Below are 27147 nucleotides of genomic sequence, written 5' to 3'. Positions count from 1 at the left end.
ATTCCTCAGGCTTGTGGCATGCTGACAAAACTGAATGCCACAACAGAAATGGCCTGCACGCTGTTTAAAAACTTTGAGCAACAAAGCAATGGTTTATTTCTCACAGTATGACTGAACAATAAGGTTCCCTTCAGCATAAACAATATAACCAATTCCTGCACCATTGTCAATAAACATGTTATTTAGAGAAAACAGGTTAGTGCCTATTTCCATAAGAAACATTTATTTCAGTTCAAATCCTCACGTAAGAAAATTAAAGCATTTAGAAAAAAACTGTCAATAATGGAAATCTGAAGTAAAAACATATTGCAAGGAATACACAGCAGGTCTGTCAGCATTTGTGAAGAGAAAAGATTGGTTAATGTTTCGGGCGTAGACCCTTCATCAGAACTCTAAAGTAATATTTAGTTGACTTTTACTACAAACAATTTGAACTTTCCTTTTTTTTGGTGGAAAAGAGTAAATTTTAAGGAATGATTTTTACAATATCAAAAACTTTCAAAATATGGATGGTTGTCATTTATTATTGATACATTTTAACAACTGGATTCAGAAATAATCCTAGATTTTTTTTTCCTTTAGGATTATAAATATATATCATTTTCATTATGGAAATTATTAAAGCACCTTTTCAGTGTTTTATCAATGTGTAATTTTTTAAAAACACAAATGAGTAGTGTATAAATTCCTCTCCTTTCATTAGGCTCATTGTTTTGGATTATTCATAGAGACATTTGCAGGAACACAGCAAGTCCTGCTCCCCTCTGGCATTTGACCTTGTTTTAAGGACTCCACGAGTTTGTGTTAAATGTGCTAGGTGTACAAACACGTTTAACTTGAACTCGGCACCTAAATCATAATTGTTATGTATCTTTATTTATTTCTCAATATGAGGTTGGTGATAAGTTGAGAATGAACTGTTCTAAAATCATACTCGCAAAACAAGAGCTCAGCCACTAGAAACAGTAAAATATAAATGTGTTGTGTAGAGAAATAAATAAGATTTCCATCAAAAAAGTTAATGGGATACCTTTGTGACATGTAATTAGAGATTTTATGTTTCTCAAATTCTATACATATGTGAAATCATTCTTGTAATAAATTGTGATCACATTTTTTAGATATGTGCAACTTATAAGTTTGATAGATAATGTAATTCCCAGATTTGATAACTGTTGATCAATGTTTCAATTAACATCTGACTCCTGCACTCCCTGCTTCAGGCACGGCATAAAAACAGTAATTAATCTTCAGCGTCCTGGGGAGCATGCACGCTGTGGAAATCCTTTGGAGATAGAGAGTGGCTTTACTTACCTGCCAGAGGTATTCATGGAAGCTGGAAGTAAGTCTCCTCTTCTGTTGTTCTTGCATAATTAACAGAAACCCTATGGATTTATGCCAGGTTGTGATCAATGTGCAAGGCTTAATGCTCCTTTTTATAATTTAATGATCAGATTCAAAGGCCTATGCCTAGAAATTATTCTTCGTGTTGAGGCTAAGAAACTAATCTTAGTGTTGCAGGTGTGTACATTCTGGAGTTCATAATATTATTAAAATTGCTTTAGTCCTAGTCCTGGGAAGTAACTTTTTTCATCTGCAAGTCCTTTTTTGTTTGTTACTTGTTTGTGAAATGTCAATTAAGAGAAAAGCTAGATCAATGTGACACTGATTCTTGGGGAAGCAGTAGTTAAGGAGGTTTAAGCTCATCAGTATGCTGAAGACTTGGGCTCAGTAGGGGGGCTACCACTGTTATAGGTCACCTATTACAGCAAACACAGTCAGCAATGAGGACTGCAGCACCACTGTAAATATTACCATAGCTGTGACCTTTCCAGTGCCCACCGGGGTGTATCTCTGGCGTCAGCCAATTTGTAGTTTATCATGACATCAGGGATGTGAAAAATACCTTGATGAGACATGCAGCTACCTACATACAATTCTTTGAACAGCAGCAAGAAAGCTAGCACAGTTTTTCCTTCACTGTGACTTTCCTAAAGTACAAATTGTTATTGGCAGTATCGTGCAGCATGTCATGCACCCATGAATAGAGCCACGCACGTGAACGTGAAGAGGTATTATTCTATGAACAGATGGCAGGTGAGACACAGATGAGAATCATGCGCGTCAATAGTATATAGGTAGGGAGATCACATGACTTCTTCATCCTAGGACTCTTTAAGGGAGAACTAACAGCTATGGTGACTCTTCTGCAATACTAGTTTCTCACATCACAATACCACCCCCAAAGTTCAGCTGATTATTGTTGCAATGAGGGTACGTAAGGAGAATCAGGTTTTTGATACTTAGACACTTCCACATTGTCTATCAGTGTGCCCTAGAAGGAGTTTGCAAAATCATTATGGTTTTCTGTATGCTTCACAATATTGCCCTCTGTATAGTGGCGGTATCTAGGAAGTTGACAAGCATGCAGATGACAGAGGAGGGAATGTATGAACAACTATTATCTTAACTGATTTGAGGGAGAGGGCCTGGTCGCCTGCCTTGCCTTTCGTAATAACCCCAATCACTCACCTGTAAAGGCCTCGGCCCAGTCCAAGTTCTTCAGTTAAAAATAACATTTGATTGCCTCTTCTGGCACTGTTGCATTTTCCTCCTCATTGGCAGTGGGCTTCCTCTTGGTGGTGGACATAAGCAATCAGCCGTATCCCAGGAAAATAAGTTGGAATCACGATAGAATTGGGCACCTAGTGTCATCTGGTAAGCTTGGAGTCGGCCATCATCTGTCACTCGTCTTGACATTTTAGCTGTTGAGAGGGGAGCATGGGGCCCCTTAGGTTATTGTCCTCTGGTGTGTGAGAGCCTGTTGTGTTGCTGTGAGAGCCTCTTCAGCACTCGGGTGTCCTTATAGGGTGAATGTTTGTGGGCCACTGGGAGTGCATTTCCTCCATCGTTGGAGGGGTTAGTATTGCCATGTGGGTGTACAGTGAAGGGGTGGGGGTTCCCTGAGCTGGGGATTGGATTGGGTTTGATGTTCCCATTTAGAAAAGACTTGGCCATATTTGGGATCTCGAAGGAGGAAGAACATCTTCTGTTAGGATTTTCAGCCTGATGGGATACTGCAACCTATATTCAGTACCTTGGTTTCAGAGGGCAAGCTTGATGCCGTTCAAAGTCTTTATTTCCAGAGGCGTTTTGGGGGCAGGCACAGAATGTACCGTGAATGAGCACTTCATTGTTTACCACTAAGAGTGGCTCAGTAGTACCATCACTGGCCTAATCACTAAGGGCATAGCTGCCAGACTGGGCCTGCATTAGATGGTAAACGAGCTAACACGGAACAATACTCTACTAGACCTCATTCTTGCCAACCTACCTGTTCTAAGACATGTCTGTTCGTGATAGCATTGGTAAGAATGACCACCATACAATCCTTATGAAGATAAAATCTTGTCTTCACAGTGAGGACACTCTATCATGTAGGGTAGCATTATCATTGTGTAGTGGAGCACATGCTAAGTGGGACAGGATAAGTACAGATCAAGCATCCATTAGGCACTGAGACATTAGCAGCAGAATTATATACCACCGGAATCTTTAACCTTATGGCATGGCATATCCCTCGCTCCTTGATCAACATCAACGTAGGAACATAGGAACAGGAGTAGGCCATTCAGCCCCACATGCCTGCTCCGCCATTTGATAAGATCATGGCTGATCTGTGATCTAGCTCCATATACCTGCCTTTGGCCCATATCCCTTAATACCTTTGGTTGCCAAAAAGCTATCTATCTCAGATTTAAATTTAGCAATTGAGCAAGTATCAATTGCCATTTGCGGAAGAGAGTTCCAAACTTCTACAACCCTTTGTGTGTAGAAATGTTTTCTAATCTCACTCCTGAAAGGTCTGGCTCTAATTTTTTTAGACTGTGCCCCCTACTCCTAGAATCCCCAACCAGCGGAAATAGTTTCTCTCTATCCACCCTATCTGTTCCCCTTAATATCTTTTAAACTTCGATCAGATCACCCCTTAACCTTCTAAACTCCAGAGAATACAACCCCAATTTGTGTAATCTCCTTGTAACTTAACCCTTGAAGTCCGGGTATCATTCTAGTAAACCTACGCTGCACTCTCTCCAAGGCCAATATGTCCTTCCGAAGGTGCGGTGCCCAGAACTGCTCACAGTACTCCAGGTGCGGTCTAACCAGGGTTTTGTATAGCTGCAGCATAACTTCTGCCCCCTTGTACTCCAGTCCTCTAGATATAAAGGCGTGCATTCCATTAGCCTTATTGATTATTTTCTGCACCTGTTCGTGAAACTTCAATGATCTATGTACCTGAACCCCTAAGTCCATTTGGACATCCACTGTTTTTAACTTTTTACCATTTAGAAAGTACTCTTTCTATCCTTTTTTAATCCAAAGTGGATGACCTCACATTTGTCTACATTGAATTTCATTTGCCACAGTTTTGCCCATTCAACTAATCTACCAATATCGCTTTGTAATTTTATGTTTTCATGTACACTGCTTACAATGCCACCAATCTTTGTGTCATCGGCAAACTTAGATATGAGGCTTTCTATGGCTTCATCTAAGTCGTTAATAAATATTGTGAATAATTGAGGCCCCAAGACAGATCCCTGCGGGACTCCACTCGTCACATCCTGCCAATATGAGTACTTACCCATTATCCCTACTCTCTGTCGCCTTTCGCTCAGCCAATTTCCTAACCAAGTCCGTACTTTTCCCTCGATTCCATGGGCTTCTATCTTAGCTAACAGTCTCTTATGTGGGACCTTATCAAATGCCTTCTGGAAGTCCATATAAATAACATCCATTGACATTCCCCTGACCACTACTTTAGTCACGTCTTCAAAGAATTCAATCAGGTTTGTCAGGCATGACCTACCTTTCACAAATCCATGCTGGCTCTCTCTGATTAACGGAAAATTCTCGAGGTGTTCAGTCACCCTATCCTTAATTATAGACTCCAGCATTTTCCCCACAACAGATGTTAGGCTAACTGGTCTATAATTCCCTGGTTTCCCTCTCTCTCCTTTCTTAAAAAGCAGAGTGACATGTGCAGTTTTCCAATCTAGAGGGACAGTTCCTGAATCTAGAGAACTTTGAAAGATTATAGTTAGGGCATCTGCAATCTGCTCACCTACTTCCTTTAAAACCCTGGGATGGAAACCATCTGGTCCTGGGGATTTGTCACTCTTTAATGCTATTATTTTCTTCATTACTGTTGTTTTACTTATGTTAATTTTATCGAGTCCCTGTCCCCGATTCAATATTAGTTTTCTTGGGATTTCCGGCATGCTATCCTCTTTTTCTACTGTAAATACTGACGCAAAGTAATTGTTCAACATGTCCGCCATTTCCCCATTGTCAATGACAATATCCCCACTTTCAGTTTTTAAGGGGCCAACACTGCTCCTGACCACCCTCTTTTTCCTAATATAACTATAAAAGTTCCTTGTATTGGTTTTGATATCCCTTGCAAGTTTCTTTTCATACTCTCTTTTTGTAGCTCTTACTATCTGTTTTGTGACCCTTTGTTGATCTTTGTATTTTTCCCATTCGCCAGGATCTGTGCCATTTTTTGCCTTTTTGTATGCCCTTTCCTTATGTCTTATACTGCCCCTTATCTCTTTAGTTGTCCATGGCTGTTTTTTTTGGCAAGTAGAGTTCTTGCCCCTCAGGGGTATAAACCGGTTCTGTATCTCGTTAAATGTTTCTTTAAACATTTCCCACTGATCATCAGTCGTTTTACCCATTAACAGATTTGCCCAGTTTACTGTGGACAGTCTCTGTCTCATCCCATTGAAGTTGGCCTTACCCAAGTCTAGAATCTTAGCAGCTGATTCACTTGTTTCCCTTTCAAACACGACATTGAACTTGATCATGTTATGATCGCTATTGGATAGATGTTCACACACAGTTAAGTCGTTAACTAAATCTGGTTCATTACTCATTACTAAATCTAGTATGGCTTGCCCCCTTGTTGCCTCTAGGACATACTGCTGTAGAAAACTATCCCGGACACACTCAAGAAATTCACTACCTTTCTGACAGTTGCTAGTCTGCTTTTCCCAATCTATGTGAAGGTTAAAGTCCCCCATTAAGACCACTATGCCTTTGATACACGCTTGTCTAATCTCTGCATTTATACAATCTAGCACTTCAGAGCTGCTGCCAGGGGTCCTATACACAATTCCCGCTATAGTCTTAGATCCTTTCCTATTTCTCAATTCAACACATAAAGTCTCTGTTGGCTGCTTACCTCTTGTTATATCCTCCTTTATCATTGAAGTCATTTCATCTCTAATCATTAAGGCTACTCCTCCCCCTCTTCCATTTTCCCTATCTCTCCTATAGACTTTATAACCCGGTATATTTAGTTCCCAATCCTGACCATCCTGCAGCCCTGTCTCAGTAATAGCTATCATGTCATACCCTCCAATTTGAATTTGAACCTGTAGTTCATTTAATTTATTCCTTATACTCCATGCATTTGTATATCGAACTCTTAGTTGGGCCACACACCCTAGCCTGACTTTCAGCTTTGATGCTGGGTTAATTGCTTTACGCCTTCTAGTTTTCACTATATCTGTATTGCCTAAAGTACACTTTCTTTCTGCTGCTCTACACTTTTCCCTTTTACTTGTTCTTGAACAACTGTTTGTACTATTTGGATTGTAAGTTTCCCCTGGGTCTTCCCCTGTCTTGCTGCTCTCAACTTTACTCCCTTCTGACTCCCTGCTAAGGTTCCCATCCCCCTGCCACTCTAGTTTAAACCTTCCCCAACAGCACTAGCAAACACCCCCGCGAGGACATCGGTCTCTGTCCTGCTCGGGTGTAACCCGTCTCGCTTGTACAGGTCCCACCTTCCCCAGAACCGGTCCCAATGTCCCAGGAATCTAAATCCCTCCCTCCTACACCATCCCTGCAGTCATGCATTCATCCTGTCTATTCTCCTGTTCCTATACTCACTAGCATGTGGCACTGGTAGTAATCCTGAGATCACTACCTTTGAGGTCCTGCTTTTTAATTTACCTCCTAACTCCTTGAATTCACCTTGCAGTACCTCATCCCTTTTTTAAAACCTATGTCGTTGGTACCGATATGGACCACGACTACTGGCTGTTCACCCGCCCCCTCCAGAATGCCCTGCAGCCATTCCGTGACATCCTTGACCCTAGCACCAGGGAGGCAACATACCATCCTGGAGTCACGTTTACGGCCGCAGAAACGCCTATCTGTTCCCCTTATAATTGAATCCCCTCACTAAAGCCCTGCCACTCTTCTTCCTCCCCTCCTGTGCAGCCGAGCCACCCGTGGTGCCACAAACTTGGCTCTTGCTGCTTTCCCCTGATAAGCCATCTTCCCCCAACAGTATGCAAAGCGGTATATCTGTTTGAGAGGGAGATGGCCCCAGGGGACTCCTGCTCTACCTACCTAGTCCTTTTACTTTGCCTGGCAGTCACCCATTTCCTTTCTGCCTGCGTAATCTTTACCTGCGGTGTGACCACTTCACTGAACATGCTATCCACGATAATCTCAGCATCGCGGATGCTCCACAGTGAATCCACCCACAGCTCCAGCTCCGAAATGCGGTTAGCCAGTAGCTGCAGCTGGACACACTTCCTGCACACGTGGTCACCAGGGAAACTGGTAGTATCCATGACTTCCCACGTAGTAGAGGAGGAGCATATCACGGGTGCGAGCTCTGCTGCCATGACTTGCCTTAGAGTTACACTATGTTTACCTCTCAGACTCTCCTCCTGCTCTCGGTATCTCCTTTTGTACTGTGCTCACCTCTCGGACTCTGCTGCCTCACCTGCGACGTCGCACAGTAGTTTTCTCTTGTTGCAGGTCTGCTGCTGCTTTTATCCCCACTCTCAGTCTTCTGCTGCTCAGGTCCGCTGCTGCTCTGCGGAAAAAGTTAGGAAAATCAAGCCAGGAGATCAACCCTGGTTCATTGAAGGGTGTAGAAGGGCAAGCCAGGAGCAGCAACAAATATACCTTCGAATGAGGCACTACCTAGTGTACAACACAGGCATGCTAAAACCAAAAGCACCAGGCTATGGCCATAGCTGAGCAGTCCCTCAACTAATGGATCAGAACAAAGCTCTGTAGCCCTATTGCATCTAGTTGAGAACAGTGGTGGACGATTGAATGATTTTTTTTTTCCAGCACAGATCTGAATGGCAGTTTCCTACACACTACTGAGATGAGCTTCCAAAGTTTGGTGCATAGAACAAAGTGACTGGTTGGTTTGTTTTCTTGCAACAACTTGAGGAGGTCTGCTCTGCTGGTTATTGTGTGAAGCCTCTGCACATAACATCTGGCTTTCCTGATGGTTACAGGATGTGATGTGGCAACTGTGTGATGTGGTGCAGCCTCATTCGTGAAAGATGCCGCCAAAGCATTTTTAATCTGGCATCTCAAAGAAAAGAAGTTTAGCATGTGTATGTACCCAGCTTTAAATAAATGACTACAATGTATAAAAGTACTCACTGGTGCTCAGCATGTGTGCCTGCCTATAATGAATTTGCAGATGTACATTACAATATGTGGATCTGACAGTGAAAACCAAACACTGTGCTCCCCTCTAACTGATGTATAGCCTACTCCTTCTGAGACCTCGGTGCCTAGAATGTTCATAATTTCCTCGCAGAAGGTTAGTGGACACACTTGTAGCACACCACCTTCAGTATATTGATGCTCTTTCTTATTTAAGGCTAGCTGCTTCAAAGAGTAGATCTCATGTTTTGAGATTTTTTTGACCATTTTTTCATGGAAAGGATTTGAAGAGTTGCATTTAAGTTTTAGTTACTAAAACAGACAGGAAAGAGGGAGAAAATACTTCTGTATGGTCATTCAGGCTTTTAAATAGAAAGCTGCATGTGGTTTTGCTGAGACTGAGATTAGAAATGCTGGAAGACATTTGGAAGTTACCTTGTTTAAGTCAAGATGTGGAGATGCCGGTGATGGACTGGGGTTGACAATTGTAAACAATTTTACAACACCAAGTTATAGTCCAGCAATTTTATTTTAAATTCACAAGCTTTCGGAGGCTACCTCACCTGAGGAAGGAGGTAGCCTCCGAAAGCTTGTGAATTTAAAATAAAATTGCTGGACTATAACTTGGTGTTGTAAAATTGTTTACAATTGTTTAAGTCAAGTAAGACGACCTACTGATATAGGCAAGCATGGGCTGTTCTTCACTTTGTGCAATTCCATGAAAATCAAGTTGTACTGATAACTGCTGTTCTAAATGTTCACCTGATTGTGAAATAAAGCAGCTCATCAATTTATACCAGGCTTTATTTTGCCCATTTTTTTTCTCAATCTGCATCTGGAAAGATTGGAAAGGTATGTGGGCATTTGTGAAAGACATGATTGTCCAGCTGACGTCACAAGGGGGTACGATTGTTACACCCCTTAGAGATATGTTATCATAGAACAGTGTAAGACAACTCCCATAAAAGAAGGATGCTCAGATTGCTTATGGGAGTGATTAACATCAGGCAGACCTGAATTTATAATTGGTTACTGGGATACTGAGTTATACTGGTGACAAAGGCAATTAAAAATATTTAAAATTTAACTGAGTGGAACAGAAACACTGATTTAAAAGATGTCCAAATCAAAAGAAGTTAAATTTAAGTTGTTGAAGGTAGTGGCTGAAGAGAAAGTGAAGGAGAGAGAGTTTCAATTAGACTTTGAATGATGTTGACAGGAAGGAGAGCAATGCAAATGGGAAGAGGAGCAAGAACGAGAGCAACGCAAATGGGAAGAATAGTATGGATGAGTGGTACACAGATCACAGGAAAGGAAAGAATGACACTAACACCAGCCCGAGAGGGAGAAAGAATCATCGTGCTCTTGAACTGATAGAGGACCTAGGAATGGGCGTTTGAGCTTGTTGCGCCACTCAGCACCCATAGTCTTTTGGGGAGAGAGTTCCCTTTGTGTGAAAAAGTGCTTCCTTATTTCAGTTCCTGTGTATCTACCCTATTGAATTCTTTCATCATTTTAAAGACCTTGAAGAAAAAATAATGAGACACACCTGAAATAGATGTTTAATCTTTACTTTTTGATGTTTTGTTTTTCTTCTGTTGGCACTTAGGTTCAGTGAGCCTTTGTGACAACTGTTCAGTTGCCTTCCCCCCTGCACCATTATTGGCATCAATAGGTTTCCCAATAGGAATTCCCCTATCCGAGGTGTTTGGAAGAGGAAAAAGGAAAGAAAGAACTTGCATTTATATAGTACCTTTCCCATCCTCAGAACGTTTCGAAGTGCTTTGCAGCCAGTGAATTATTTTTGAAGTGTGGATACAGTTGTTAAATTGGCAAATGCAGCTCCCAACTTTTGCACAGCAAGGTTTCACAAACAGCAATGCGATGAATGACCAGTCGGTTTGTTTTGGTGGTGTTGGTTGAGGGATTAATGTTGGCCAGGACACACAGAACTCCTTTGCTCTTCAGATATTGCCATGAACAAGTAGATGGGCCTTGGTTTAATTTCTCATCCAAAAGACAGTACTTCTGGCAATGCAGTACTCTTCAGCATTGTGCTGAAGTGTTGGTGTAGATTATGTACTCGAAGCCTGGAGTTGGGCATGAATCCATGATTTTGACTTGGAGGGGAGCTTGCTACTACTGAGCCAAGTTGACACTTCTGTGGAGAGATGCAAGAGGTGCTCTGTACCCACTGCATGGTACTTTCATATCAGCATCTACAGGCAGAGGTGCTTTGACAGACAATTAGTGCATGCAGAGGTTCATCTTCTGAAATATGTGAATGCCTGCCTGACAATAATGCTGGAAGCACCTGCATCATAGTATGTCAGGCTTTTGTAGCACTGAATGAAAGCCTGCATGGCAGAGTGATCATCAGCCTGTGTATCATGTTTGGTTTCACCCATCATATTTGCAGGCCCTAGCACAGCTACTTGTTGATCACCATTGGGATCTGTCTCCAGGTCAGTAGAGAGCTCAGTGCAGAGCTATGCCATCTGCTGCAACGACTCCAGCAGCTACCATGCTACACCATAGGGCTGGCCCATCCAGTGATATTAACAGTCAGCTGTGGCCTGAAACTTGGTTCCATTTCCTTGAAGGTATGCTGTAATGCTGACCAATGGAGATGGTGCAGTGGAGCAGCATAGAGGCCCCACCCTCCTTGCAAGCACCTCATGCAGCACCACCACCACTTCAGCAGTCATCGAACAGGTCGTGGGTACTGGGCTGCTCTAACACTTGCTTTTAGATTCGTGCCTGTACCTTGTGTTTCCTTTTCCTTCATTTTTGTCTGTCACTACTTAGCTCCCTCCCCATTTAGCCTTGGCAAAGGCCTCTAATGAATTGGCATGCCTTCTGAGCTTTTCAAAGGCTTTCAAAAATGTTGTCCCCTTATTTTGATGTCATTTAATTGCCCCTTCCCTTTAAATCTCATTTACATGCAATTTTCCACTTTGACTACTAGTGTGCCTCCTGTCCCTGTCCAAGTTTGCACTTCATGCTATGCAAATGAGCTAACCTCAGAAAAGTTAGTGCAAACAGCACACCTTCATTTGAATCTATATACAACCTGACAATCATTCAAGTCTAAACCATGCCAATATTTGAAAATCAAAGCTTTTTGTTTTGTCTGTGCGATCGGGCTTCAAATTCAGTCCAGAACCAAATTAAAGGTTTTCCCTATGAAGGTTCTAAGGAAAATCTCAGCTCAATCTTTAGTGGACATGAGCTAACAAACCAAAAACTACACCCTTATTTAGCACTGCTGAGTTTCTTTTTAAAAAATATTTAATTTCTAACTTTTGTTTTCAGATTATTTTTATAATTTTGGATGGAAGGACTATGGTGTGGCTTCTCTCACTACTATCCTTGATATGGTCAAAGTTATGGCGTTTGCCCTACAAGAAGGAAAAGTGGCTATTCACTGTCATGCAGGACTTGGAAGGACAGGTAAGAGATAAATTTGTATTGTTCTTGTAGATTATTTTCTGTAGATATTTGTGGTTTTCCTTTCAGAATTCAGTATAAAACCAAATAGATTTGTACCAAAGAATATTTACAATAATATATGCAATGAATAGCCTGGAGATATACCGCAGTAGAACTCTGAACTCACTTTTTTCCTTTATATAATGCTGCGTCTTAATCTGTCCCAGTCAGTAGTAGATCCAAATCTGAACAGCAAAATTTGGTATTGGTGTTCTTTACAGAAAAACTTAGTAAAGTAAGAAACTAGTTTTCTTTTTTGAGAGTATGTTACTTTTTAACTTTTTCTTCTATTTTCCCTTTGGGTGTCACCAGAACATGCATTGCCTTGCGGCTAAGAGGGCAGACAGTTGACCTCTACTTTTGCCAATGTCATTTTTGAGTTGGGCATAAGGAGGCGTGCAAAAATACCCCGGTGACTGCTTGTCCTCTAATTTCTCTCTCCCCACCCTGTTGTGAGGAACATCCAACTTGAGTGTGCAATTGTGCCTCATGGAGTTCCAACTATTTAGGTTATATTATTTCCTTTACACTTGTTTTAGAAATGCTATATTCCATGCAGCTGGAACTTTATTTGGCATAGCTCTAGTTTGATGTTGTAAAACTAACATAAAACCTTGCTTTTCATTCTATACTGCATCCATGAGTCATAAAAGGTAGTTAATTCTGAATAATTTTGTTTAACTTAGAAACTCCCTTGTATGTCTTTAGGAGTCTTGACAGCTTGCTACCTAGTCTTTGCAACAAGGATGAGTGCAGACCAAGCAATACTGTTTGTTCGTGCTAAGAGGCCAAATGCAATTCAGACCCGTGGGCAGTTGTTATGTGTCCGGGAATTTTCCCAGTTCCTGATTCCATTACGAAATGTATTTTCCTCCTGTGATCCAAGAGCGCACGCTGTTACAGTTTCTCAGTATCTCATTCGTCAGCGCCACCTGCTGCATGGATATGAAGCTCGGCAACTCAGACATGTGCCAAAAATAATTCATCTGGCTTGCAAATTGTTGCTAGACTTTGCAGAAAACAAGCAAGTAATTGAAGACGAAAGTATAGAGATCCCAGATCTTTCAGCAGAAATCGAAAAGACTGTTTCACAGTTGGCCATAATTCAACTGGATAAAGAATTTGATAGCCAGGGCTTTGATATGGGAGATCATTTTGAGCACACTGTGGTGTCTGCAACAGAATTTATTCCTAATGATTCAGTATTGGTTAGTGAGCAAGAATTCGACCCTCTTTGGAAACGCCGTAATGCAGACTTCCTTCAGCCCTTGTCTCAACTGAAAAAGCGCCTCAGCTATAGTGAGTCAGATCTTCAGAGAGCTGAACTCTTTGCAGAGCAAAGTGAGACACCTCTTACGGTGCCTACACAGATTGCTTTCTCTGGCAAGTTCCATCAACAAAGTTTGTCTCAGCTCAATCTCAGTCAGCCCAGTCCAATGCCAATGGACACCAACCAGAACAGGCCATCTGTTCTGAAAGTACCGGAGCTTTGTCTTATTAAGCAAAGTTCATCAGTTACCTTTAAATCCAGTCTCTGGGAATGTCAGAAATCTTGCAATGCAAATGACCAAAAAGTGGAATCTCCTCTTTTTTTAAGGAGAAAACTGCCAAAAGAGATCCATAGAACATTTTCCTTAAGATCATCAACTACAGCTGCTGCACTAAAATATTTGATCTCTGAGACACCTAATACAGTTATCACTTCTTCTCTTGGTACCAGTAACATTAATGAGGAAGAATGTACCAGGGTTAATACCACCAGTAAACAGAATGCCAGAGCTGCTAAGGAAAACCTTTTCCCTTCTCCACCGTGCAAAAAGTCTACAGATAAAGCTTCAGTAATTCACAAAAAAGTGTTTCTGATTGGGGATGAAGAAAGAAAAACTAACTGGCCAGCTGAAGATATTCCCTGTCTTACCATGCACTCAGAATTGAGCATTGAAGGAAGGAGATTAGCAGCAGGAAAAGCTCTGGCATTTTGCATGGATTTTGATGAAGAGCTCGGAGATAAAGTTGAAATGTGGCAGGTGAGTTATTTTGCAATATATTTGCCAAATACAACTAAAATGTTATATTTAACATTTGTGATATGAAGTAATTCCTGTGGTCAATTCCCATCTCTCACCTGCACTTTCTCTTTCCTACCCTTTCAACTGAACACTGCCTCCCATTTACTTTTCTCTATTTCTCTAGTTCTTGCTCAATGGCAGCCAAAAGGAAACCTAGAAATGATGTCAAGTCCAGAATGCACAATCACTTTAACCATTAACAGGTCTCCACAACACCTCTGCAAAATTCAATTTCAATCTGATGGTCCAGATATTTAACATGTATTTCTGTTTTTTTTAATGACAACTGTTAACTTTTAAACAGTGTAAAAGACGTTTGAAATAGTGGTTTATGGGGAGTACATAACCCATTGGGCCTTCAAGCTTATGGTTTATGGCTTCCTATTTAATTCCAGGAAAAACATTGCTGCATACATTGCAGAAGGAAAAAGAATCATCAGCCCAGGCAAGTTGTGAAGATTGATTTTATGCATTGTTAAAAACATCATTGTGCCACTTGTGTGTGATGTCCAAAACAAAAGTTATGATTGACAATTCTAGGACCAAATATCTTGAGTTCCCTTCCCAAAATGGCCACAATCTCCTTTAATACTATCACATTCTACTAGCATCACTACCTTGTTTCTTAATTATATCTGAAAATATTTATACAATTCTTGCCCAAGCAAGGAGAACTCAATTGACTTTGCTGATATTTTGTTTACTTTTTCTTTTGTGTGCTTTTTTTTTCCTTAGATGTTGGTAAAAGTTTTAAATGTAAAGGTACTGCTGCCGTTTTTATTAGAAATTCACAACACAACTAAAAATTCCAAATTATATAGTTTCTGGTGGATCTTTGCAGTTATCAAGAGGGATTTGCATACTAGAGAATGGAACTTTTTCCCCCCATTTAAATCATTGTATCATCAAGTCATCAAGCATTTCAGAGCCAGGTATAGTATGGCCAGATGCAGAATAAAGCTCCCTATACTTTTCCCTGACTTCCAAGAGCTTCCCACTACTGTGTGATTTTTTTTTTCCATTTCCCATTTAACCATCCTTGGCTTCTTTTAGACTATGATTGTGAATTTAGTGCTGAACTGTGGGTAGTTTTGTGCTGTGAGCCCTTATCCTGCAGAAACTGATTAAGACAGTCACTCATTTCCTGTTGAGATTTTGATCCCATCAGTCTGAGCTGAATTATAACCCTGTGCTTCCCAGTCTCCCTGTTTTGTATTTTGCTAAAATATATATGAAAACGTTATAAGCTGCAAGAATTAAGCTTGGGGGGTTTATACTCATCATCTGAACTCTGCAATGAGGCTGCTGACTTTAATCAGTCCTATAATTTATTATGCTCTATAACTTCTACATTTTGGATTTGCTGGGGCAGCTTTGATTCATTTTCAGTCCATTATTTGTTTGCCAGTAGCAGGCATTATGGTCAGTAATGATCAAGCAATGTTATGCAGTTGATATGCATCAATCACTTTAATTATGTTGAATGATAATTTACAACTGATTTCTGGGAAATAAGGTACTCAAATTTTATTATATATTAAATTAAAAAAGATAATTTAGAGTTACTCAATGAATTGCCTTTTTAAATGGAAAATAACAGGACAGAATTTGCTGTAGCAGGGCATCTAACGGCATCTGCCATTAGTTATTCCTGCTCCTGCACCCTTCAGCTCAAAACATTTGAGGGAAACAGGGCATCTGGGACCTGAGTGAACAGGGCATCTCCTTAACCAATGAGATTTAAGAATTGGGAATTAAACACAGGAATGAATGAGAAAGAGGGTGAATTGATGGGGGTGAAGTCAATGCCAAATCGGGTACAGAAAGAGAAATAAAGAGAGGGAAAGAAAGATTGGATTAAGAGAGGGAGAAAAAGAGACAACAGAAAAGGAAGAAAAAACTTTAAAATTTGTCATTTTTAAAATCTCCCCGAAAATTTCAAAACCTGAAGGAATGAGACCCCACACTTGTAATAGTTAATTTGCAGTGCCAGAGAGGTTGATTGGCCGTAATTAACAATTATCACGGGTAAATGTCTGCGGGTTTAGTTTGTATCTACCGGACAATTACAGCAACTTCATGACATTCAATGCACGTCACTGGTGAGGCACACAATGAAATGCCGTTTTTGTGAAGCTAACGGTGGAGCGGCGTAACCCGGACGCCAACTTTTGGATATTCGCATTTAACCGTGTAACTGCTCCTTGCCTGAAGTTCCTGTACCATTTACGCCTAAATACTGTCAAGCGCCATTGACTTCGCCGTTATTTTAACAGCAAAATCTGACCCAACATCTGTGACTTTATGAATTTATTTCTGAACTTCAAGAGTTCAACCTCAAAATTTCACCACGGCTTTGATCTCCAAGAAGACATGGCAAGAAGTAATTTGAAAACCAGCATCCTGTTTTCCTTAAATTATTCATGCACTTTTCTGGTGATTGCACAGATCGTGTTTACACAGTTTGACAAATGTTTTGACAAGCCAAAACCCTTCACATTTAAGGCTGAATTATTTTGAATTGAATAAATTTTGAAACAGTTTCATGGTCAGTCTGAAATTAATTATCTTTTAACCCTTTAACTGGATTATAGCTTATTGAAAATTTTTATTATTGCATTAAGTTCTAGATGTTTGGAAGTTATGTTTAAAGCTAACTTTTTTGATTTTAGAAAAGGTTTCTAACTGCTATCTGTATAATTTCACTAACACCAACCATAAAGCCATGTTTTGATCTTTTTCAAATTATTATACAAAAAATGATAAATATGGAAACTAAACCTAGATGTTTTACATGTTTACTAGAAAAGACATTTATTAGTTTGATTAAAAGGGATAATATTTTTATGGATTTATTCTGGTGCAGAATATAATGCACAAAATCTTAAAATTATAAATTGATCAATATTGAAACATAGATATTACTGTTTTTGATATTGCCGTATGAACACTTAATGTGTTCTTATGGCATTCCTTGTGCTCTTTTAAACCTGTATGTGTTCAAGCACAAATATTGCTGATGGTATTTTGTAGGCTACAGACTTGTTTGTTTCATGCATAATTAATAGTAGTAGTTTTTTATCCCAGTTTTGCCACTATTATTGTCTAGATGTTTTAATCACATAAAATACAACCAAAACTAATAATTTTAAAAAGTGCAAAGGACAATGCCATTAAAGGAGAAGTTCAGTGAGTGGGAGAGGCAACGCTGTCGATAAAAATAATGTTTCAAAATCTCCTAGTGTTAGGTGATAATCCTGTTTTCATCACTATCATGGTTAGCAATTAATTTAATAGGGAATGCTGCAGAGCAGTGTCCAGACTGTTCCTGAAAACTGAATGCACGGTGTTCCAGAGCCGCTGCTGATAGTTCAATAGCTGAGGTTAGTCAAGCAATTGCTTATGGAATCATAAGGGATAATTTTCACCGTCCTCATTTGGATGGTAAACTGGTAGATCAGATCGCCCGCCCATTATAGAACCCGTCTGATTTTCATTTTGGCCAAACCGGTTCTGCCAGTTTACCACCCAAACAGTGAAGGTGAAAAGTATCCCTGTAGAAATTATCGTGCAGAAGGAGGCCATTCAGCCCATCATGTCTGTGCCAGTGATAGATTTTCAACTTGAGTTTTCTACTCCAGTCTGATTTCCCTGGCCCTTCCCTATATCCCTTTTAATTCTTCAATTTTAAATAGTTATCCAGTCCGCTATTAAATGATGTTATAGTTTCTAACCCAATAGCCACATGTGTTCCATTCCCTGTCCTAATAACTATTTGTACTTTCCCACTCATTCCTGAGTCAGCCCCCTTGTTACAGATTTGCCAAGACCTGGGGACCATCTTTACTATCGTCTCATAACCTGTCATAACTTTGAAAACCTTAATTAAATCGCCCCCTTAATCTTTTCTGTTCCAATGCAATAAAAAACATTCTTTCTTAACAATGACCGCTCATTCTTGATATCGTAACAGTGAATCTTTACTGTATCCTTTCCACGGCTTCGTTACATAAGGAGATGTCCATATCTCTCTGCGGTACTCCAACTGTTGCCTAAACAATGTCTTGTACTAATTCCAGTAAGAGCGGAAACCAAATAATTGTATGCCTGTATGGGACAAAGAAAATAAGTATCAGACAGAATTTTAAAAGTTTTATTCAAACGTCATTTGGACGAGGAAGCATTTCAAATTGAAATGACTCCTCTATACATTCTCCTCTTTTCAGCAAGAGATATAACCATATATTAAAATTAAGAAATAGAATCATGTGTACTCGCTCATTTAATTGAGAGTAGATTGTACAATTGAAGAATAAGATCAAAGGTTGAGTCTATCTTCCAACATGTCTTTTATTTATTTAAGATAGTTCACACAAAATCCATTTTTTCCACTCATTATATATAGAAGATTCAGAACTGCTAGTTAAGCTGTAATATGCCTAAGTTCATAAGAAGATAAAGGAAACACCAATGCCTAGAGAATTGCCAGGGTTGTACGTTTATTTACGTGGATTATATTTGAATTGTTATGCCCTCATCATCTGTAGATGTGTATCAGTGGTTTAAAAAAAATCTTTGGTGTGTTATCAAAGAGCTCATCGGGGCAAGATTTTTCCTAAATTTAACTGTAACCACTATTTTCATTTGTTTTAGCGTGAACTAAATGTCAGAGAAGGAACTTGGGAAAGAATTTGTACAGAGAAGAATCCTTATGTGTTGAGCAGTCTTATGTGGTCTTGGCTTGAGCAGTTGAAAGAACCTGTTATAAGTAGGGAAGATGTGGAAGCCTTAGCACATAAATATATGGACCCCAATAAAGCTTTTTACTCATTAGAAAAGGTAATCTTTAGCATTTTTATTTTCATCTGTATTTGTTCTAAGCATTATCATAGTAAAATACGTTTTTCACTAGCTTTTCTGTTAAACCCATATATTAATGTATTATTTTAACAGTTATCAGTAGGAGAAGGTGAACCACGTATTGGCGGGGGTTGGGGGGGGGGTGTAGCTATTTTATTTGATATCTAAATTGGACACATTATTGAAACCTACAGGGTGTGACTCATGCCCCGCTTGTGAGTCATGGCCAGTGTTTGGAGTCAGATATTCATTCTATCCATATTTAAGAATTAATCAGTTTTAATTGTGTAATGTATTTTTAAAATGTGATTCATCTGCATGAAATGTAAAATAGTTCAATAAAATGATCGTATAATATGCTTGTTTGCAGAATCTTCACTTATATAGTGTTTTGTTACTTTAACCAGGGCCAATATCAGACACTGCTTTGCATTCTTGATTGTATGGCACAATTGCGTGACCTACCATTTGATGTAGAAGATGCTATACTTACTCGGGCAATTAGAGCTTTTACTAAGGCAAGTACTGCATCTTGGAAAAAAAATGGAGCAAAAATATTTTAAATGATTGTATTTACAGAAGTATTGTATTTTATTTCAATATTTGATTTTGAACATCCTTACTGATTGTCTTCATAGAAATAACAAAAGAACTTGCATTTATATAGTGCTTTTCCCATCCTCAATGTCCCAAAGTGTTTCACATCCAATAAATTACTTTGGAAGTCTAGTCACTGTTATGACAGCAAAAGTGGCAGCCAATTTACGCACAGCAAGGTCCCATAAACAGCAATGAGATAAATGACCAGTTAATCTTCTTGGTGGTGTTGGTTGAGAGAGGAATATTGGCCAGAAGGTATATAATTAGGATTAAGTAGGATATGTAGTTTAATCTGACAGTGACTTTGAATTTTAAGGGGCCTCAAACAGGTAATCTGTTTCTCTGAAAGATTCGTAAAATGTCTGTGGTCATTAGCTAGCTTGCAGCTTTTTGTGGCTTCTGTGATGCTCCATGTACGAATGATGTATTATGTCACCCAGGCAAAGCAAGAGTCCAATTGCCCCTCTCCAAGAAAAAGTCCAAAATGTTGGACATCTGAAACAAAGCAAGTATGCCCAGAGTGCTGTCAATATGAGGACAGCAGCTTATCAACCCGATTGGGTCAAGTTCATCCACCAACAATTGGTATAGATTAATGCCACAATGAAAAAAACAGGTCAGAGACAACTCACTTGTATTATGCCAACTACAAAAGTATTAAAACAATTTGCAATTGATGCCCTGAAATGGGCATGCAGACTGCAATTATTGTTCCGCAGGTAAACCTGTCTAAGATTTTTATGCTTTCCAGTTGAGATGCAAAGATCTTTTTCAAAGGGTATGTATCAGAAGCAAGTGGAGGTGGTACTGGAAATTTTTAAGAACATCGAGAATTGCAAAACAATCCCAGACTTGGATGCTTCAACAACTCTCCATGTTACTAAATGGTCACCCTCTGGAAGAGAACCGGCTTCTTTTTGTGGCAACCTTTACACTATAAATAAATGGGGAAGGACTGATGCTTCTTCCTCGGCATAGACATAGCGCAGAATTAACACTAGTGTCATCAAAAATCCACCATGTTTCAGGGATGCAAAATATCATGGGAGGTGGCCAGATGACCAAGAATATCTTGAGGAGTAGACTCTCCATCCTGAAATGTTTGTAGGTTCTTCAGCAGGAGGAGGTTAAAAATAGATGGATTTCATGGTATCAGTCCATAACAAACAGCTGTCAAGATTCTGTTGTGATGTGGAGATGCCGGTGATGGACTGGGGTGGACAAATGTAAGGAATCTTACAACACCAGGTTATAGTCCAACAGTTTTATTTGAAAATCACAAGCTTTCGGAGATTATCTCCTTCGTCAGGTGAGTGAGTGAATGAGAGGTTCTCAAATCGCATATCTTATATTAGGCTGGGACACCATCACACCAATCAAAGATGTCATTGGTGTTCAGACAGGTTAGCCACGGAAAACAGTAGGTCCCAGTATACTGAATACACAATGGGTCAAATTACACAGACAAAGAGAGAAAGAGTCTCTTTCTCTCTTTGTCTGTGTAATTTGACCCATTGTGTATTCGGTTTTCTGGGACCTATTGTTTTCCATGGCTAACCTGTCTGAACACCAACGACACCTTTGATTGGTGTGATGGTGTCCCAGCCTAATATAAGATATGCGATTTGAGAACCCCTCATTCACTCACTCACCTGACGAAGGAGATAATCTCCGAAAGCTTGTGATTTTCAAATAAAACTGTTGGACTATAACCTGGTGTTGTAAGTGTGGAGGCAGTCAGGTGGTCACCATTGACAATTTGTCACTCTTGTAGGATAACATACTGTATCCATTTCCATGATCCGCCCCACGCACGCATATCCCAAGAATCAATCAAAAGATTCAAACAGAGGAGGTGACTATAGTTCTGGTGACTCCTTGCTTTATGCTCTGTGGAAGTTGAGCATCAGTTGGCTCATCATGATCCCCTACAACCAGATCTGCATTGCATATGATCTGGCATTAATATCCTCAGCACTTGGTATGACAGCTTGGCATTCAGGAGCAAATTAATTATATGTTAATGCCTCTTTTTGATAGTGTATATTCCATTAGCATCCAGAAATGTTTTCATTTTTAAAAGTTTATAATGTAAAAAGGTGGCAAGTTTATCAAAAATTGAACAATCGTTTTTATTCACACGAGTGGCTCTTCTGTTGCACTACTCAGTGATCATATCTGTTATCTGTCTGTTGTATTCCTGTTGCTGCTTTTCACTCTCTTTCTCCACTTTTGCTTGCCTCTGTGTCATCTACTTTTGTATCTTTTCTTCTCTCATTTTGGTGGCGAAGTGGCAGGTAATGGGTGTCAACGGGGAGGGGAGTGCTTAAGGCGCTTGGTATATTTTCAGTTTGCCCATGCCCTGCACTCAAATGATCACTACTACTCCCGCTCCCCATGACTCCTACAGTTCTTTCCACTCATGCAGCTTCCTGCTCATCCTCCCTGGCCCCTACTTCCCAGTCACCATTACTTATATGAACTAGTGCTGCCATCCTACCTCATTGTCACTTTGAGCATCACCTTTTCCCTTATTTCCCAGCCTTCCCTCCAACTGTAACCACGACACCTTCACCATTATCCCTACCTCACTCATGCTTTCCCCTTTTTCTCCCATCTTTATTGCTATGTAATAACAACTACTACTATTTGTATTACATAACACATTTAATGTAGAAAACCGTTCAAAGGCATTTCACAGAAGCATAATCAAGACAAAAATCTACACTGAGCCAAAAAAGCAGATATTAGGAGGGATAACTAAAACTTGATCAAAGAGGTCAGTTTTAAGGAGGGCCTTAAAAGAGCTGAGGGAGATGGAGAGGTTTAGGGAGGGAATTCTAGAGCTTAGGGCCTAGAGGCTGAAGTCACAGCCGCCAATGGTGGGACGAAAGTAGTGGGGAATGCACAAGAGGCCAGAATTGGAAGACGGCAGAGTTCTCGGAGGGTTTAGAGCTGGAGAAAATTACAGAGATGCCGAGGGGTGAGGCCATAAAGGATTTGAACATGAGGATGAGAATTTTAAATTTGAGGTGTTGGGCCGGGAGCCAATTAGATCAGGCTTTGGAAGAGGATGGTGTGGTTGACCATGTCAAAACCTCAGCCTCAGCTGAACTTTTATCCTTGCCCTACCCTGTTTTCCCTGGCTCCTTCGCCTCTCTCCTGCTTCCCTTTCTCTCCCCTGTATCCTTCATCTCTGCCCTTCCCTGCTATCTCTCCATTACTTTCATCCAAAACTATAAACAACTGAAAGCTTGTTCCCAACACAGAGCTGAAAAAAACCATAATATTTCCCACTCAGCTCTTATGCTGTCCCACCTCAGCCTGCTCTCTGACCGTTATCGGTTAACTAACACTTTCATTCTGAAAGCAGCCATTGTGCTTAGAATAACATTATAATAATAAAATGCTGAAGGTAATAACTAGGGTTGTGTATGAACTGTAGTAACTGGTGAAGTTTCACAAGGGGCTAGTCTAGATTCCCTGTTCATACTATTTATAAACCTGGATAAGGAAGGTACTTCCAATAGTTATGTAAAATTTGTTGTTGACCCAAAGCTATGCAGCCAAATTGATGCATTCAGAGATATCTATACAAATTAGATGGATGGACTATGAAATGTCAATGAATTTTTATGTGGATAAGTGTAAGGAAATAGATATTTGAACATAAAAAATGAAATACGTATACATTATGAAAGGGTGTTTATTATCAAAGGTGGAAAAGGGTTTGGATGTAAGTATTGATGGTTGACTGAAGTATCCAGTCAGTGTGAAGCTGTAATCAGCAAACATGGTTAATCAAGAAGGTTCACTCGGTGGACATATGAGGAGAGGATGAGTAGATTGGGACTCTACTCATTGGAGTTCAGAAGAATGAGAGGCGATCTTATTGAAACATATAAGATTGTGAAGGGGCTTGATCGGGTGGATGCGGTAAGGATGTTCCCAAGGATGGGTGAAACTAGAACTAGGGGGCATAATCTTAGAATAAGGGGCTGCTCTTTCAAAACTGAGATGAGGAGAAACTTCTTCACTCAGAGGGTAGTAGGTCTGTGGAATTTGCTGCCCCAGGAAGCTGTGGAAGCTACATCATTAAATAAATTTAAAACCGAAATAGACAGTTTCCTAGAAGTAAAGGGAATTAGGGGTTACGGGGAGCAGGCAGGAAATTGGACATGAATTTAAATTTGAGGTTAGGATCAGATCAGCCATGATCTTATTGAATGGCGGAGCAGGCTCGAGGGGCCGATTGGCCTATTCCTGCTCCTATTTCTTATGTTCTTATGTAAGTGCATCTCAAAGGCATTTGAATTGCAAGTCAAAGCAGTTTATTTAAACCTATATAGCTCATTGTGCAAGTTTGGGCATTTTACTTTCAAAAGCAGATTGACAATTGAAGCAGACTCAGAAAAGCAATGAGGACAATTCCAGGACTAATCGCAAAGTGAATTGGTTTTTGATTGGAGAAATGATTGAGGGGGGACATGATCCAAGTGTCTAAAATGCTGAAAATTTAATTACGACTTTTGATTTGAAGTAATCCTAACCTTGTGTAGATCACTGGCAAGGCCACTTTTAGTATATTGAAATGTTAAGTACCTTACCTTTTAAAAATAATGGGCTCAATATTGGGAAGGAGGCGGGTTGGCAGCATGGGGTCAGCTGGGCGCAGCCTAATTGAAGGCACTTACCTTGGCTTCCGGGTTTCATGCTGGAAAGCTGCACAGCGGGCGGACTACGCATCCGCATCATAGGCTGTCAGCTGGAGGAGCCCTATTTAAAGGGGCAGTCCTCCACTGACTGACGCTGCAGAAAATAGGCAAAATTCCAGCATTGAGCAGCCCAGGGGGAAGGCTGCTCCCAGGTTTGATGATGCCTCACTCCAGCTCCTACTGGATGGGGTGAGGAGGAGGGGGAGATTTTCTCCCTGGCGGATGGGAGGAAGTGGCCTGCCTCTGCCACCACAAAGGCCTGGCTTGAGGTGGCAAAGGAGGTCATCAGCACCACCAACATATCACGCACCTGCATACGGTACAGGAGGCGCTTCAATGACCTAAGTAGGTCAGCCGAAGTGACTACACTTACTCATTCCCCTACACTCCGTCTGCCACATCACTGCCCCCACCCCATATCTCCTTCTGCACTGCCAACACTACTCTCTCACATCACTCCTCACACCCACTCAAAGCTCATCCTCACCTCGCCAGTACACATCCCACTACTACCACTCAACCCAATCCTTGGCTCTATCTCATACTCACCCTCTCATGCACCTCTTTCACGGTCAGCCTCACCCAACCTGCCACTACCTGTGCTGCAGCCAAGGGCATGCATCACATATGTGTTGTAGGAAGCGTACGGCAAACGTGTCGTGAGCATGAAGGGGATGCACAAGGATGTTTGAGGGTTTGTCATGGTATTTACTTATATTTAATTTCTGATCAACTCACATTACATATTATATTGTCACTACTACTGCCACGTCTTTGCAAATCTTGTCTGGTTTGTGCAATAATGCCCTTTCCTGAGGATCACCATGAAGACCCACAACTGATGCCACCCATTGTGTCACTGCAGAGTGGGTGTAGGTGTATTTGCAGGGCTCTTTTGTGCAGACGACTGAGAGACGCCGGCAATGTCCCCGGTGGCACACTGAAAGGATGCGGAGGAGAAGTTGTTGAGGGCAGTGGTGACTTTGACAGCGACAGGTAAGAAGATGGTGCTCGGGCCAGCTGGGAGCAGTTTGGCATGAAGGAGGCTGCAGATGTCCACAACTACATGTCAAGTGACTCTGAGCGTGTGCACTGCTGCTTAGAGAGGTCCAGGAAGCTGAGCCTCGGTCTGTAGACCCTGTGGCGAGGGTAGTGCCTTCTGCGACGCATCTCTCTCTGCGGTTGCCCTCCCTCCTGCTGCGCAGGTGGATATGTCACAACACTGTGTTGTGGAGCTTCACGTGTCAGAAGTGGATGGCGTGGCCGGCGAGGCTGTTCGTCCTCCGAGGAGGTCATGACTGCAGCTACGGCGGCCCCCATCCGGAAGATGTACGTTTGAGGGGTCCACAAGGTAGGTAAATGTGTCTGCACACTGGGGTTGAGGTTGCAAGTTTGTGAATTTTCTTGTTAGGAGGAAGGTGGTGGAGGCCAAACTTTGTCCAAAGTGACAGTGTGGTCTCCTGCAATGAGTTACGGTCTCTCCCCCCGCCATCTGTCAAATGGACCTTTGCAGCTGCCACAGGAGAAACACTCTCAGTTTCAGTGAAAATCCTACCCCTTCTAAAATATCCTGCAAATCAGGTCTGCTAACGACCTGAACTATCAAATTAATTGGTTTAAGTGGGATCCCACCGGCTTTAATTGCCGGCGGGAGTCCCGCATGCGGGGGCTGCGCGCGCATCTAATCACATCACTGGGGAACCTGGAAGTGGGCGGGTTGGAGCCGGGCTCCGGACCTGCCCTGGGAATCCCCAATTTTAGGAGCACTACCGCCACGAACCCACCCGCTCGGACGTCCAAAAATCAAGCCCAATGTGTTTGTTATACTGGAGAAGGTTCAGAGGGTAGCATTAAGGATTAAAAGGAGGAAAGATTGGAAGAAGGCATGATCCAGGTTTTTAAAGCACTGATATAAACGGATAATGCAGATATAAACAGGTAACTTAAAAACTGAGAACAAAACTAGAGGACAAGTATAAAATTAACAATCCTAAATCAAAACACAAAATTGGAAGGATTTCCACCTACCATGGAATACTACATATGTGGAATAGACTCCTACCTGTGGCAGCTAATGCTGTATCATTTGACATCTTAGAAAAGAAACTGGATTAATGGTTGGTTGAGACAGGATTGAGGGATATGTACCCAAGTATAGATGGCAGTAATTGAGTGCTGGGTGGAACATGATAATTCTTGAGCAGCTGGGACCATGAAAATATCCTGTTAAAGAAAATAACTGATTAAGGAAATGCAATGTAGTATAGATGTTCCAGAGTTTTATTTGATATACCTTTGAAGGGCAGATGAAATGGCTTGGATGGCGTCTATAATTGAGTGGATCATACATTTTTTTTTTCAAAAAATATACTTTATTCATAAAATTTGCAGCAGTACATACAATACAGTTGTCATATCACTTTCCAAACGTACACAATACAGATTATACAATTTGCAGGTTACGTCAAGTACAGTTCAATGAACACATTGGACATAATTACAGTTCATGACACTCTAGGGTGTCTCATTGCATCATACTCAACACAGATTATTGCTTACAGATTCATTTCAGATTCATTACAGGTACATTACAGCAATTTGAATTTTACATTCTGCCCGAGGGGGTTTTTCCCTGATTGCAGCCCCTCGGTTTACAATGGCGGGAAGGCTCTAAACGGTTGCCTTTCCCCACAGGGCCTTTGCGGCGGCCGCACCCATCCTCAGTGCATCCCTCAGCACGTAGTCCTGGACCTTGGAATGTGCCAGTCTGCAACACTCGGTCGAGGACAGCTCCTTGTGCTGGAAGACCAGCAAGTTTCGGGCAGACCAAAGGGCGTCTTTCACCGAGTTGATGGTCTTCCAGCAGCAGCCGATGTCCGTCTCAGTGTGCGTCCCCGGGAACAGCCCGTAGAGCACAGAAA

General features: G+C 41.0%; 1 protein-coding gene across 6 annotated transcripts in view; it reads left to right on the top strand.

The window, feature by feature from the left end:
* The window catches only part of ptpdc1a (protein tyrosine phosphatase domain containing 1a), a 130058-nt gene that overhangs the window by 99542 nt on the left and 3369 nt on the right, over positions 1 to 27147 (top strand). For all 6 annotated transcript variants that reach the window (XM_067998709.1, XM_067998708.1, XM_067998707.1 and 3 more), the window contains 5 exons: positions 1224 to 1342; positions 11806 to 11943; positions 12691 to 14009; positions 18705 to 18890; positions 19319 to 19429. In XM_067998709.1, the coding sequence (XP_067854810.1) occupies positions 1224 to 1342; positions 11806 to 11943; positions 12691 to 14009; positions 18705 to 18890; positions 19319 to 19429 (1873 nt within the window). The remainder of the gene's footprint in view (positions 1 to 1223; positions 1343 to 11805; positions 11944 to 12690; positions 14010 to 18704; positions 18891 to 19318; positions 19430 to 27147) is intronic.

Source organism: Heptranchias perlo, chromosome 17 (assembly GCF_035084215.1).
Source record: "Heptranchias perlo isolate sHepPer1 chromosome 17, sHepPer1.hap1, whole genome shotgun sequence".
In the NCBI taxonomy this organism is placed as follows: Eukaryota; Metazoa; Chordata; class Chondrichthyes; order Hexanchiformes; family Hexanchidae; genus Heptranchias; species Heptranchias perlo.
This window is presented reverse-complemented; position numbering and strand designations above follow the sequence as displayed.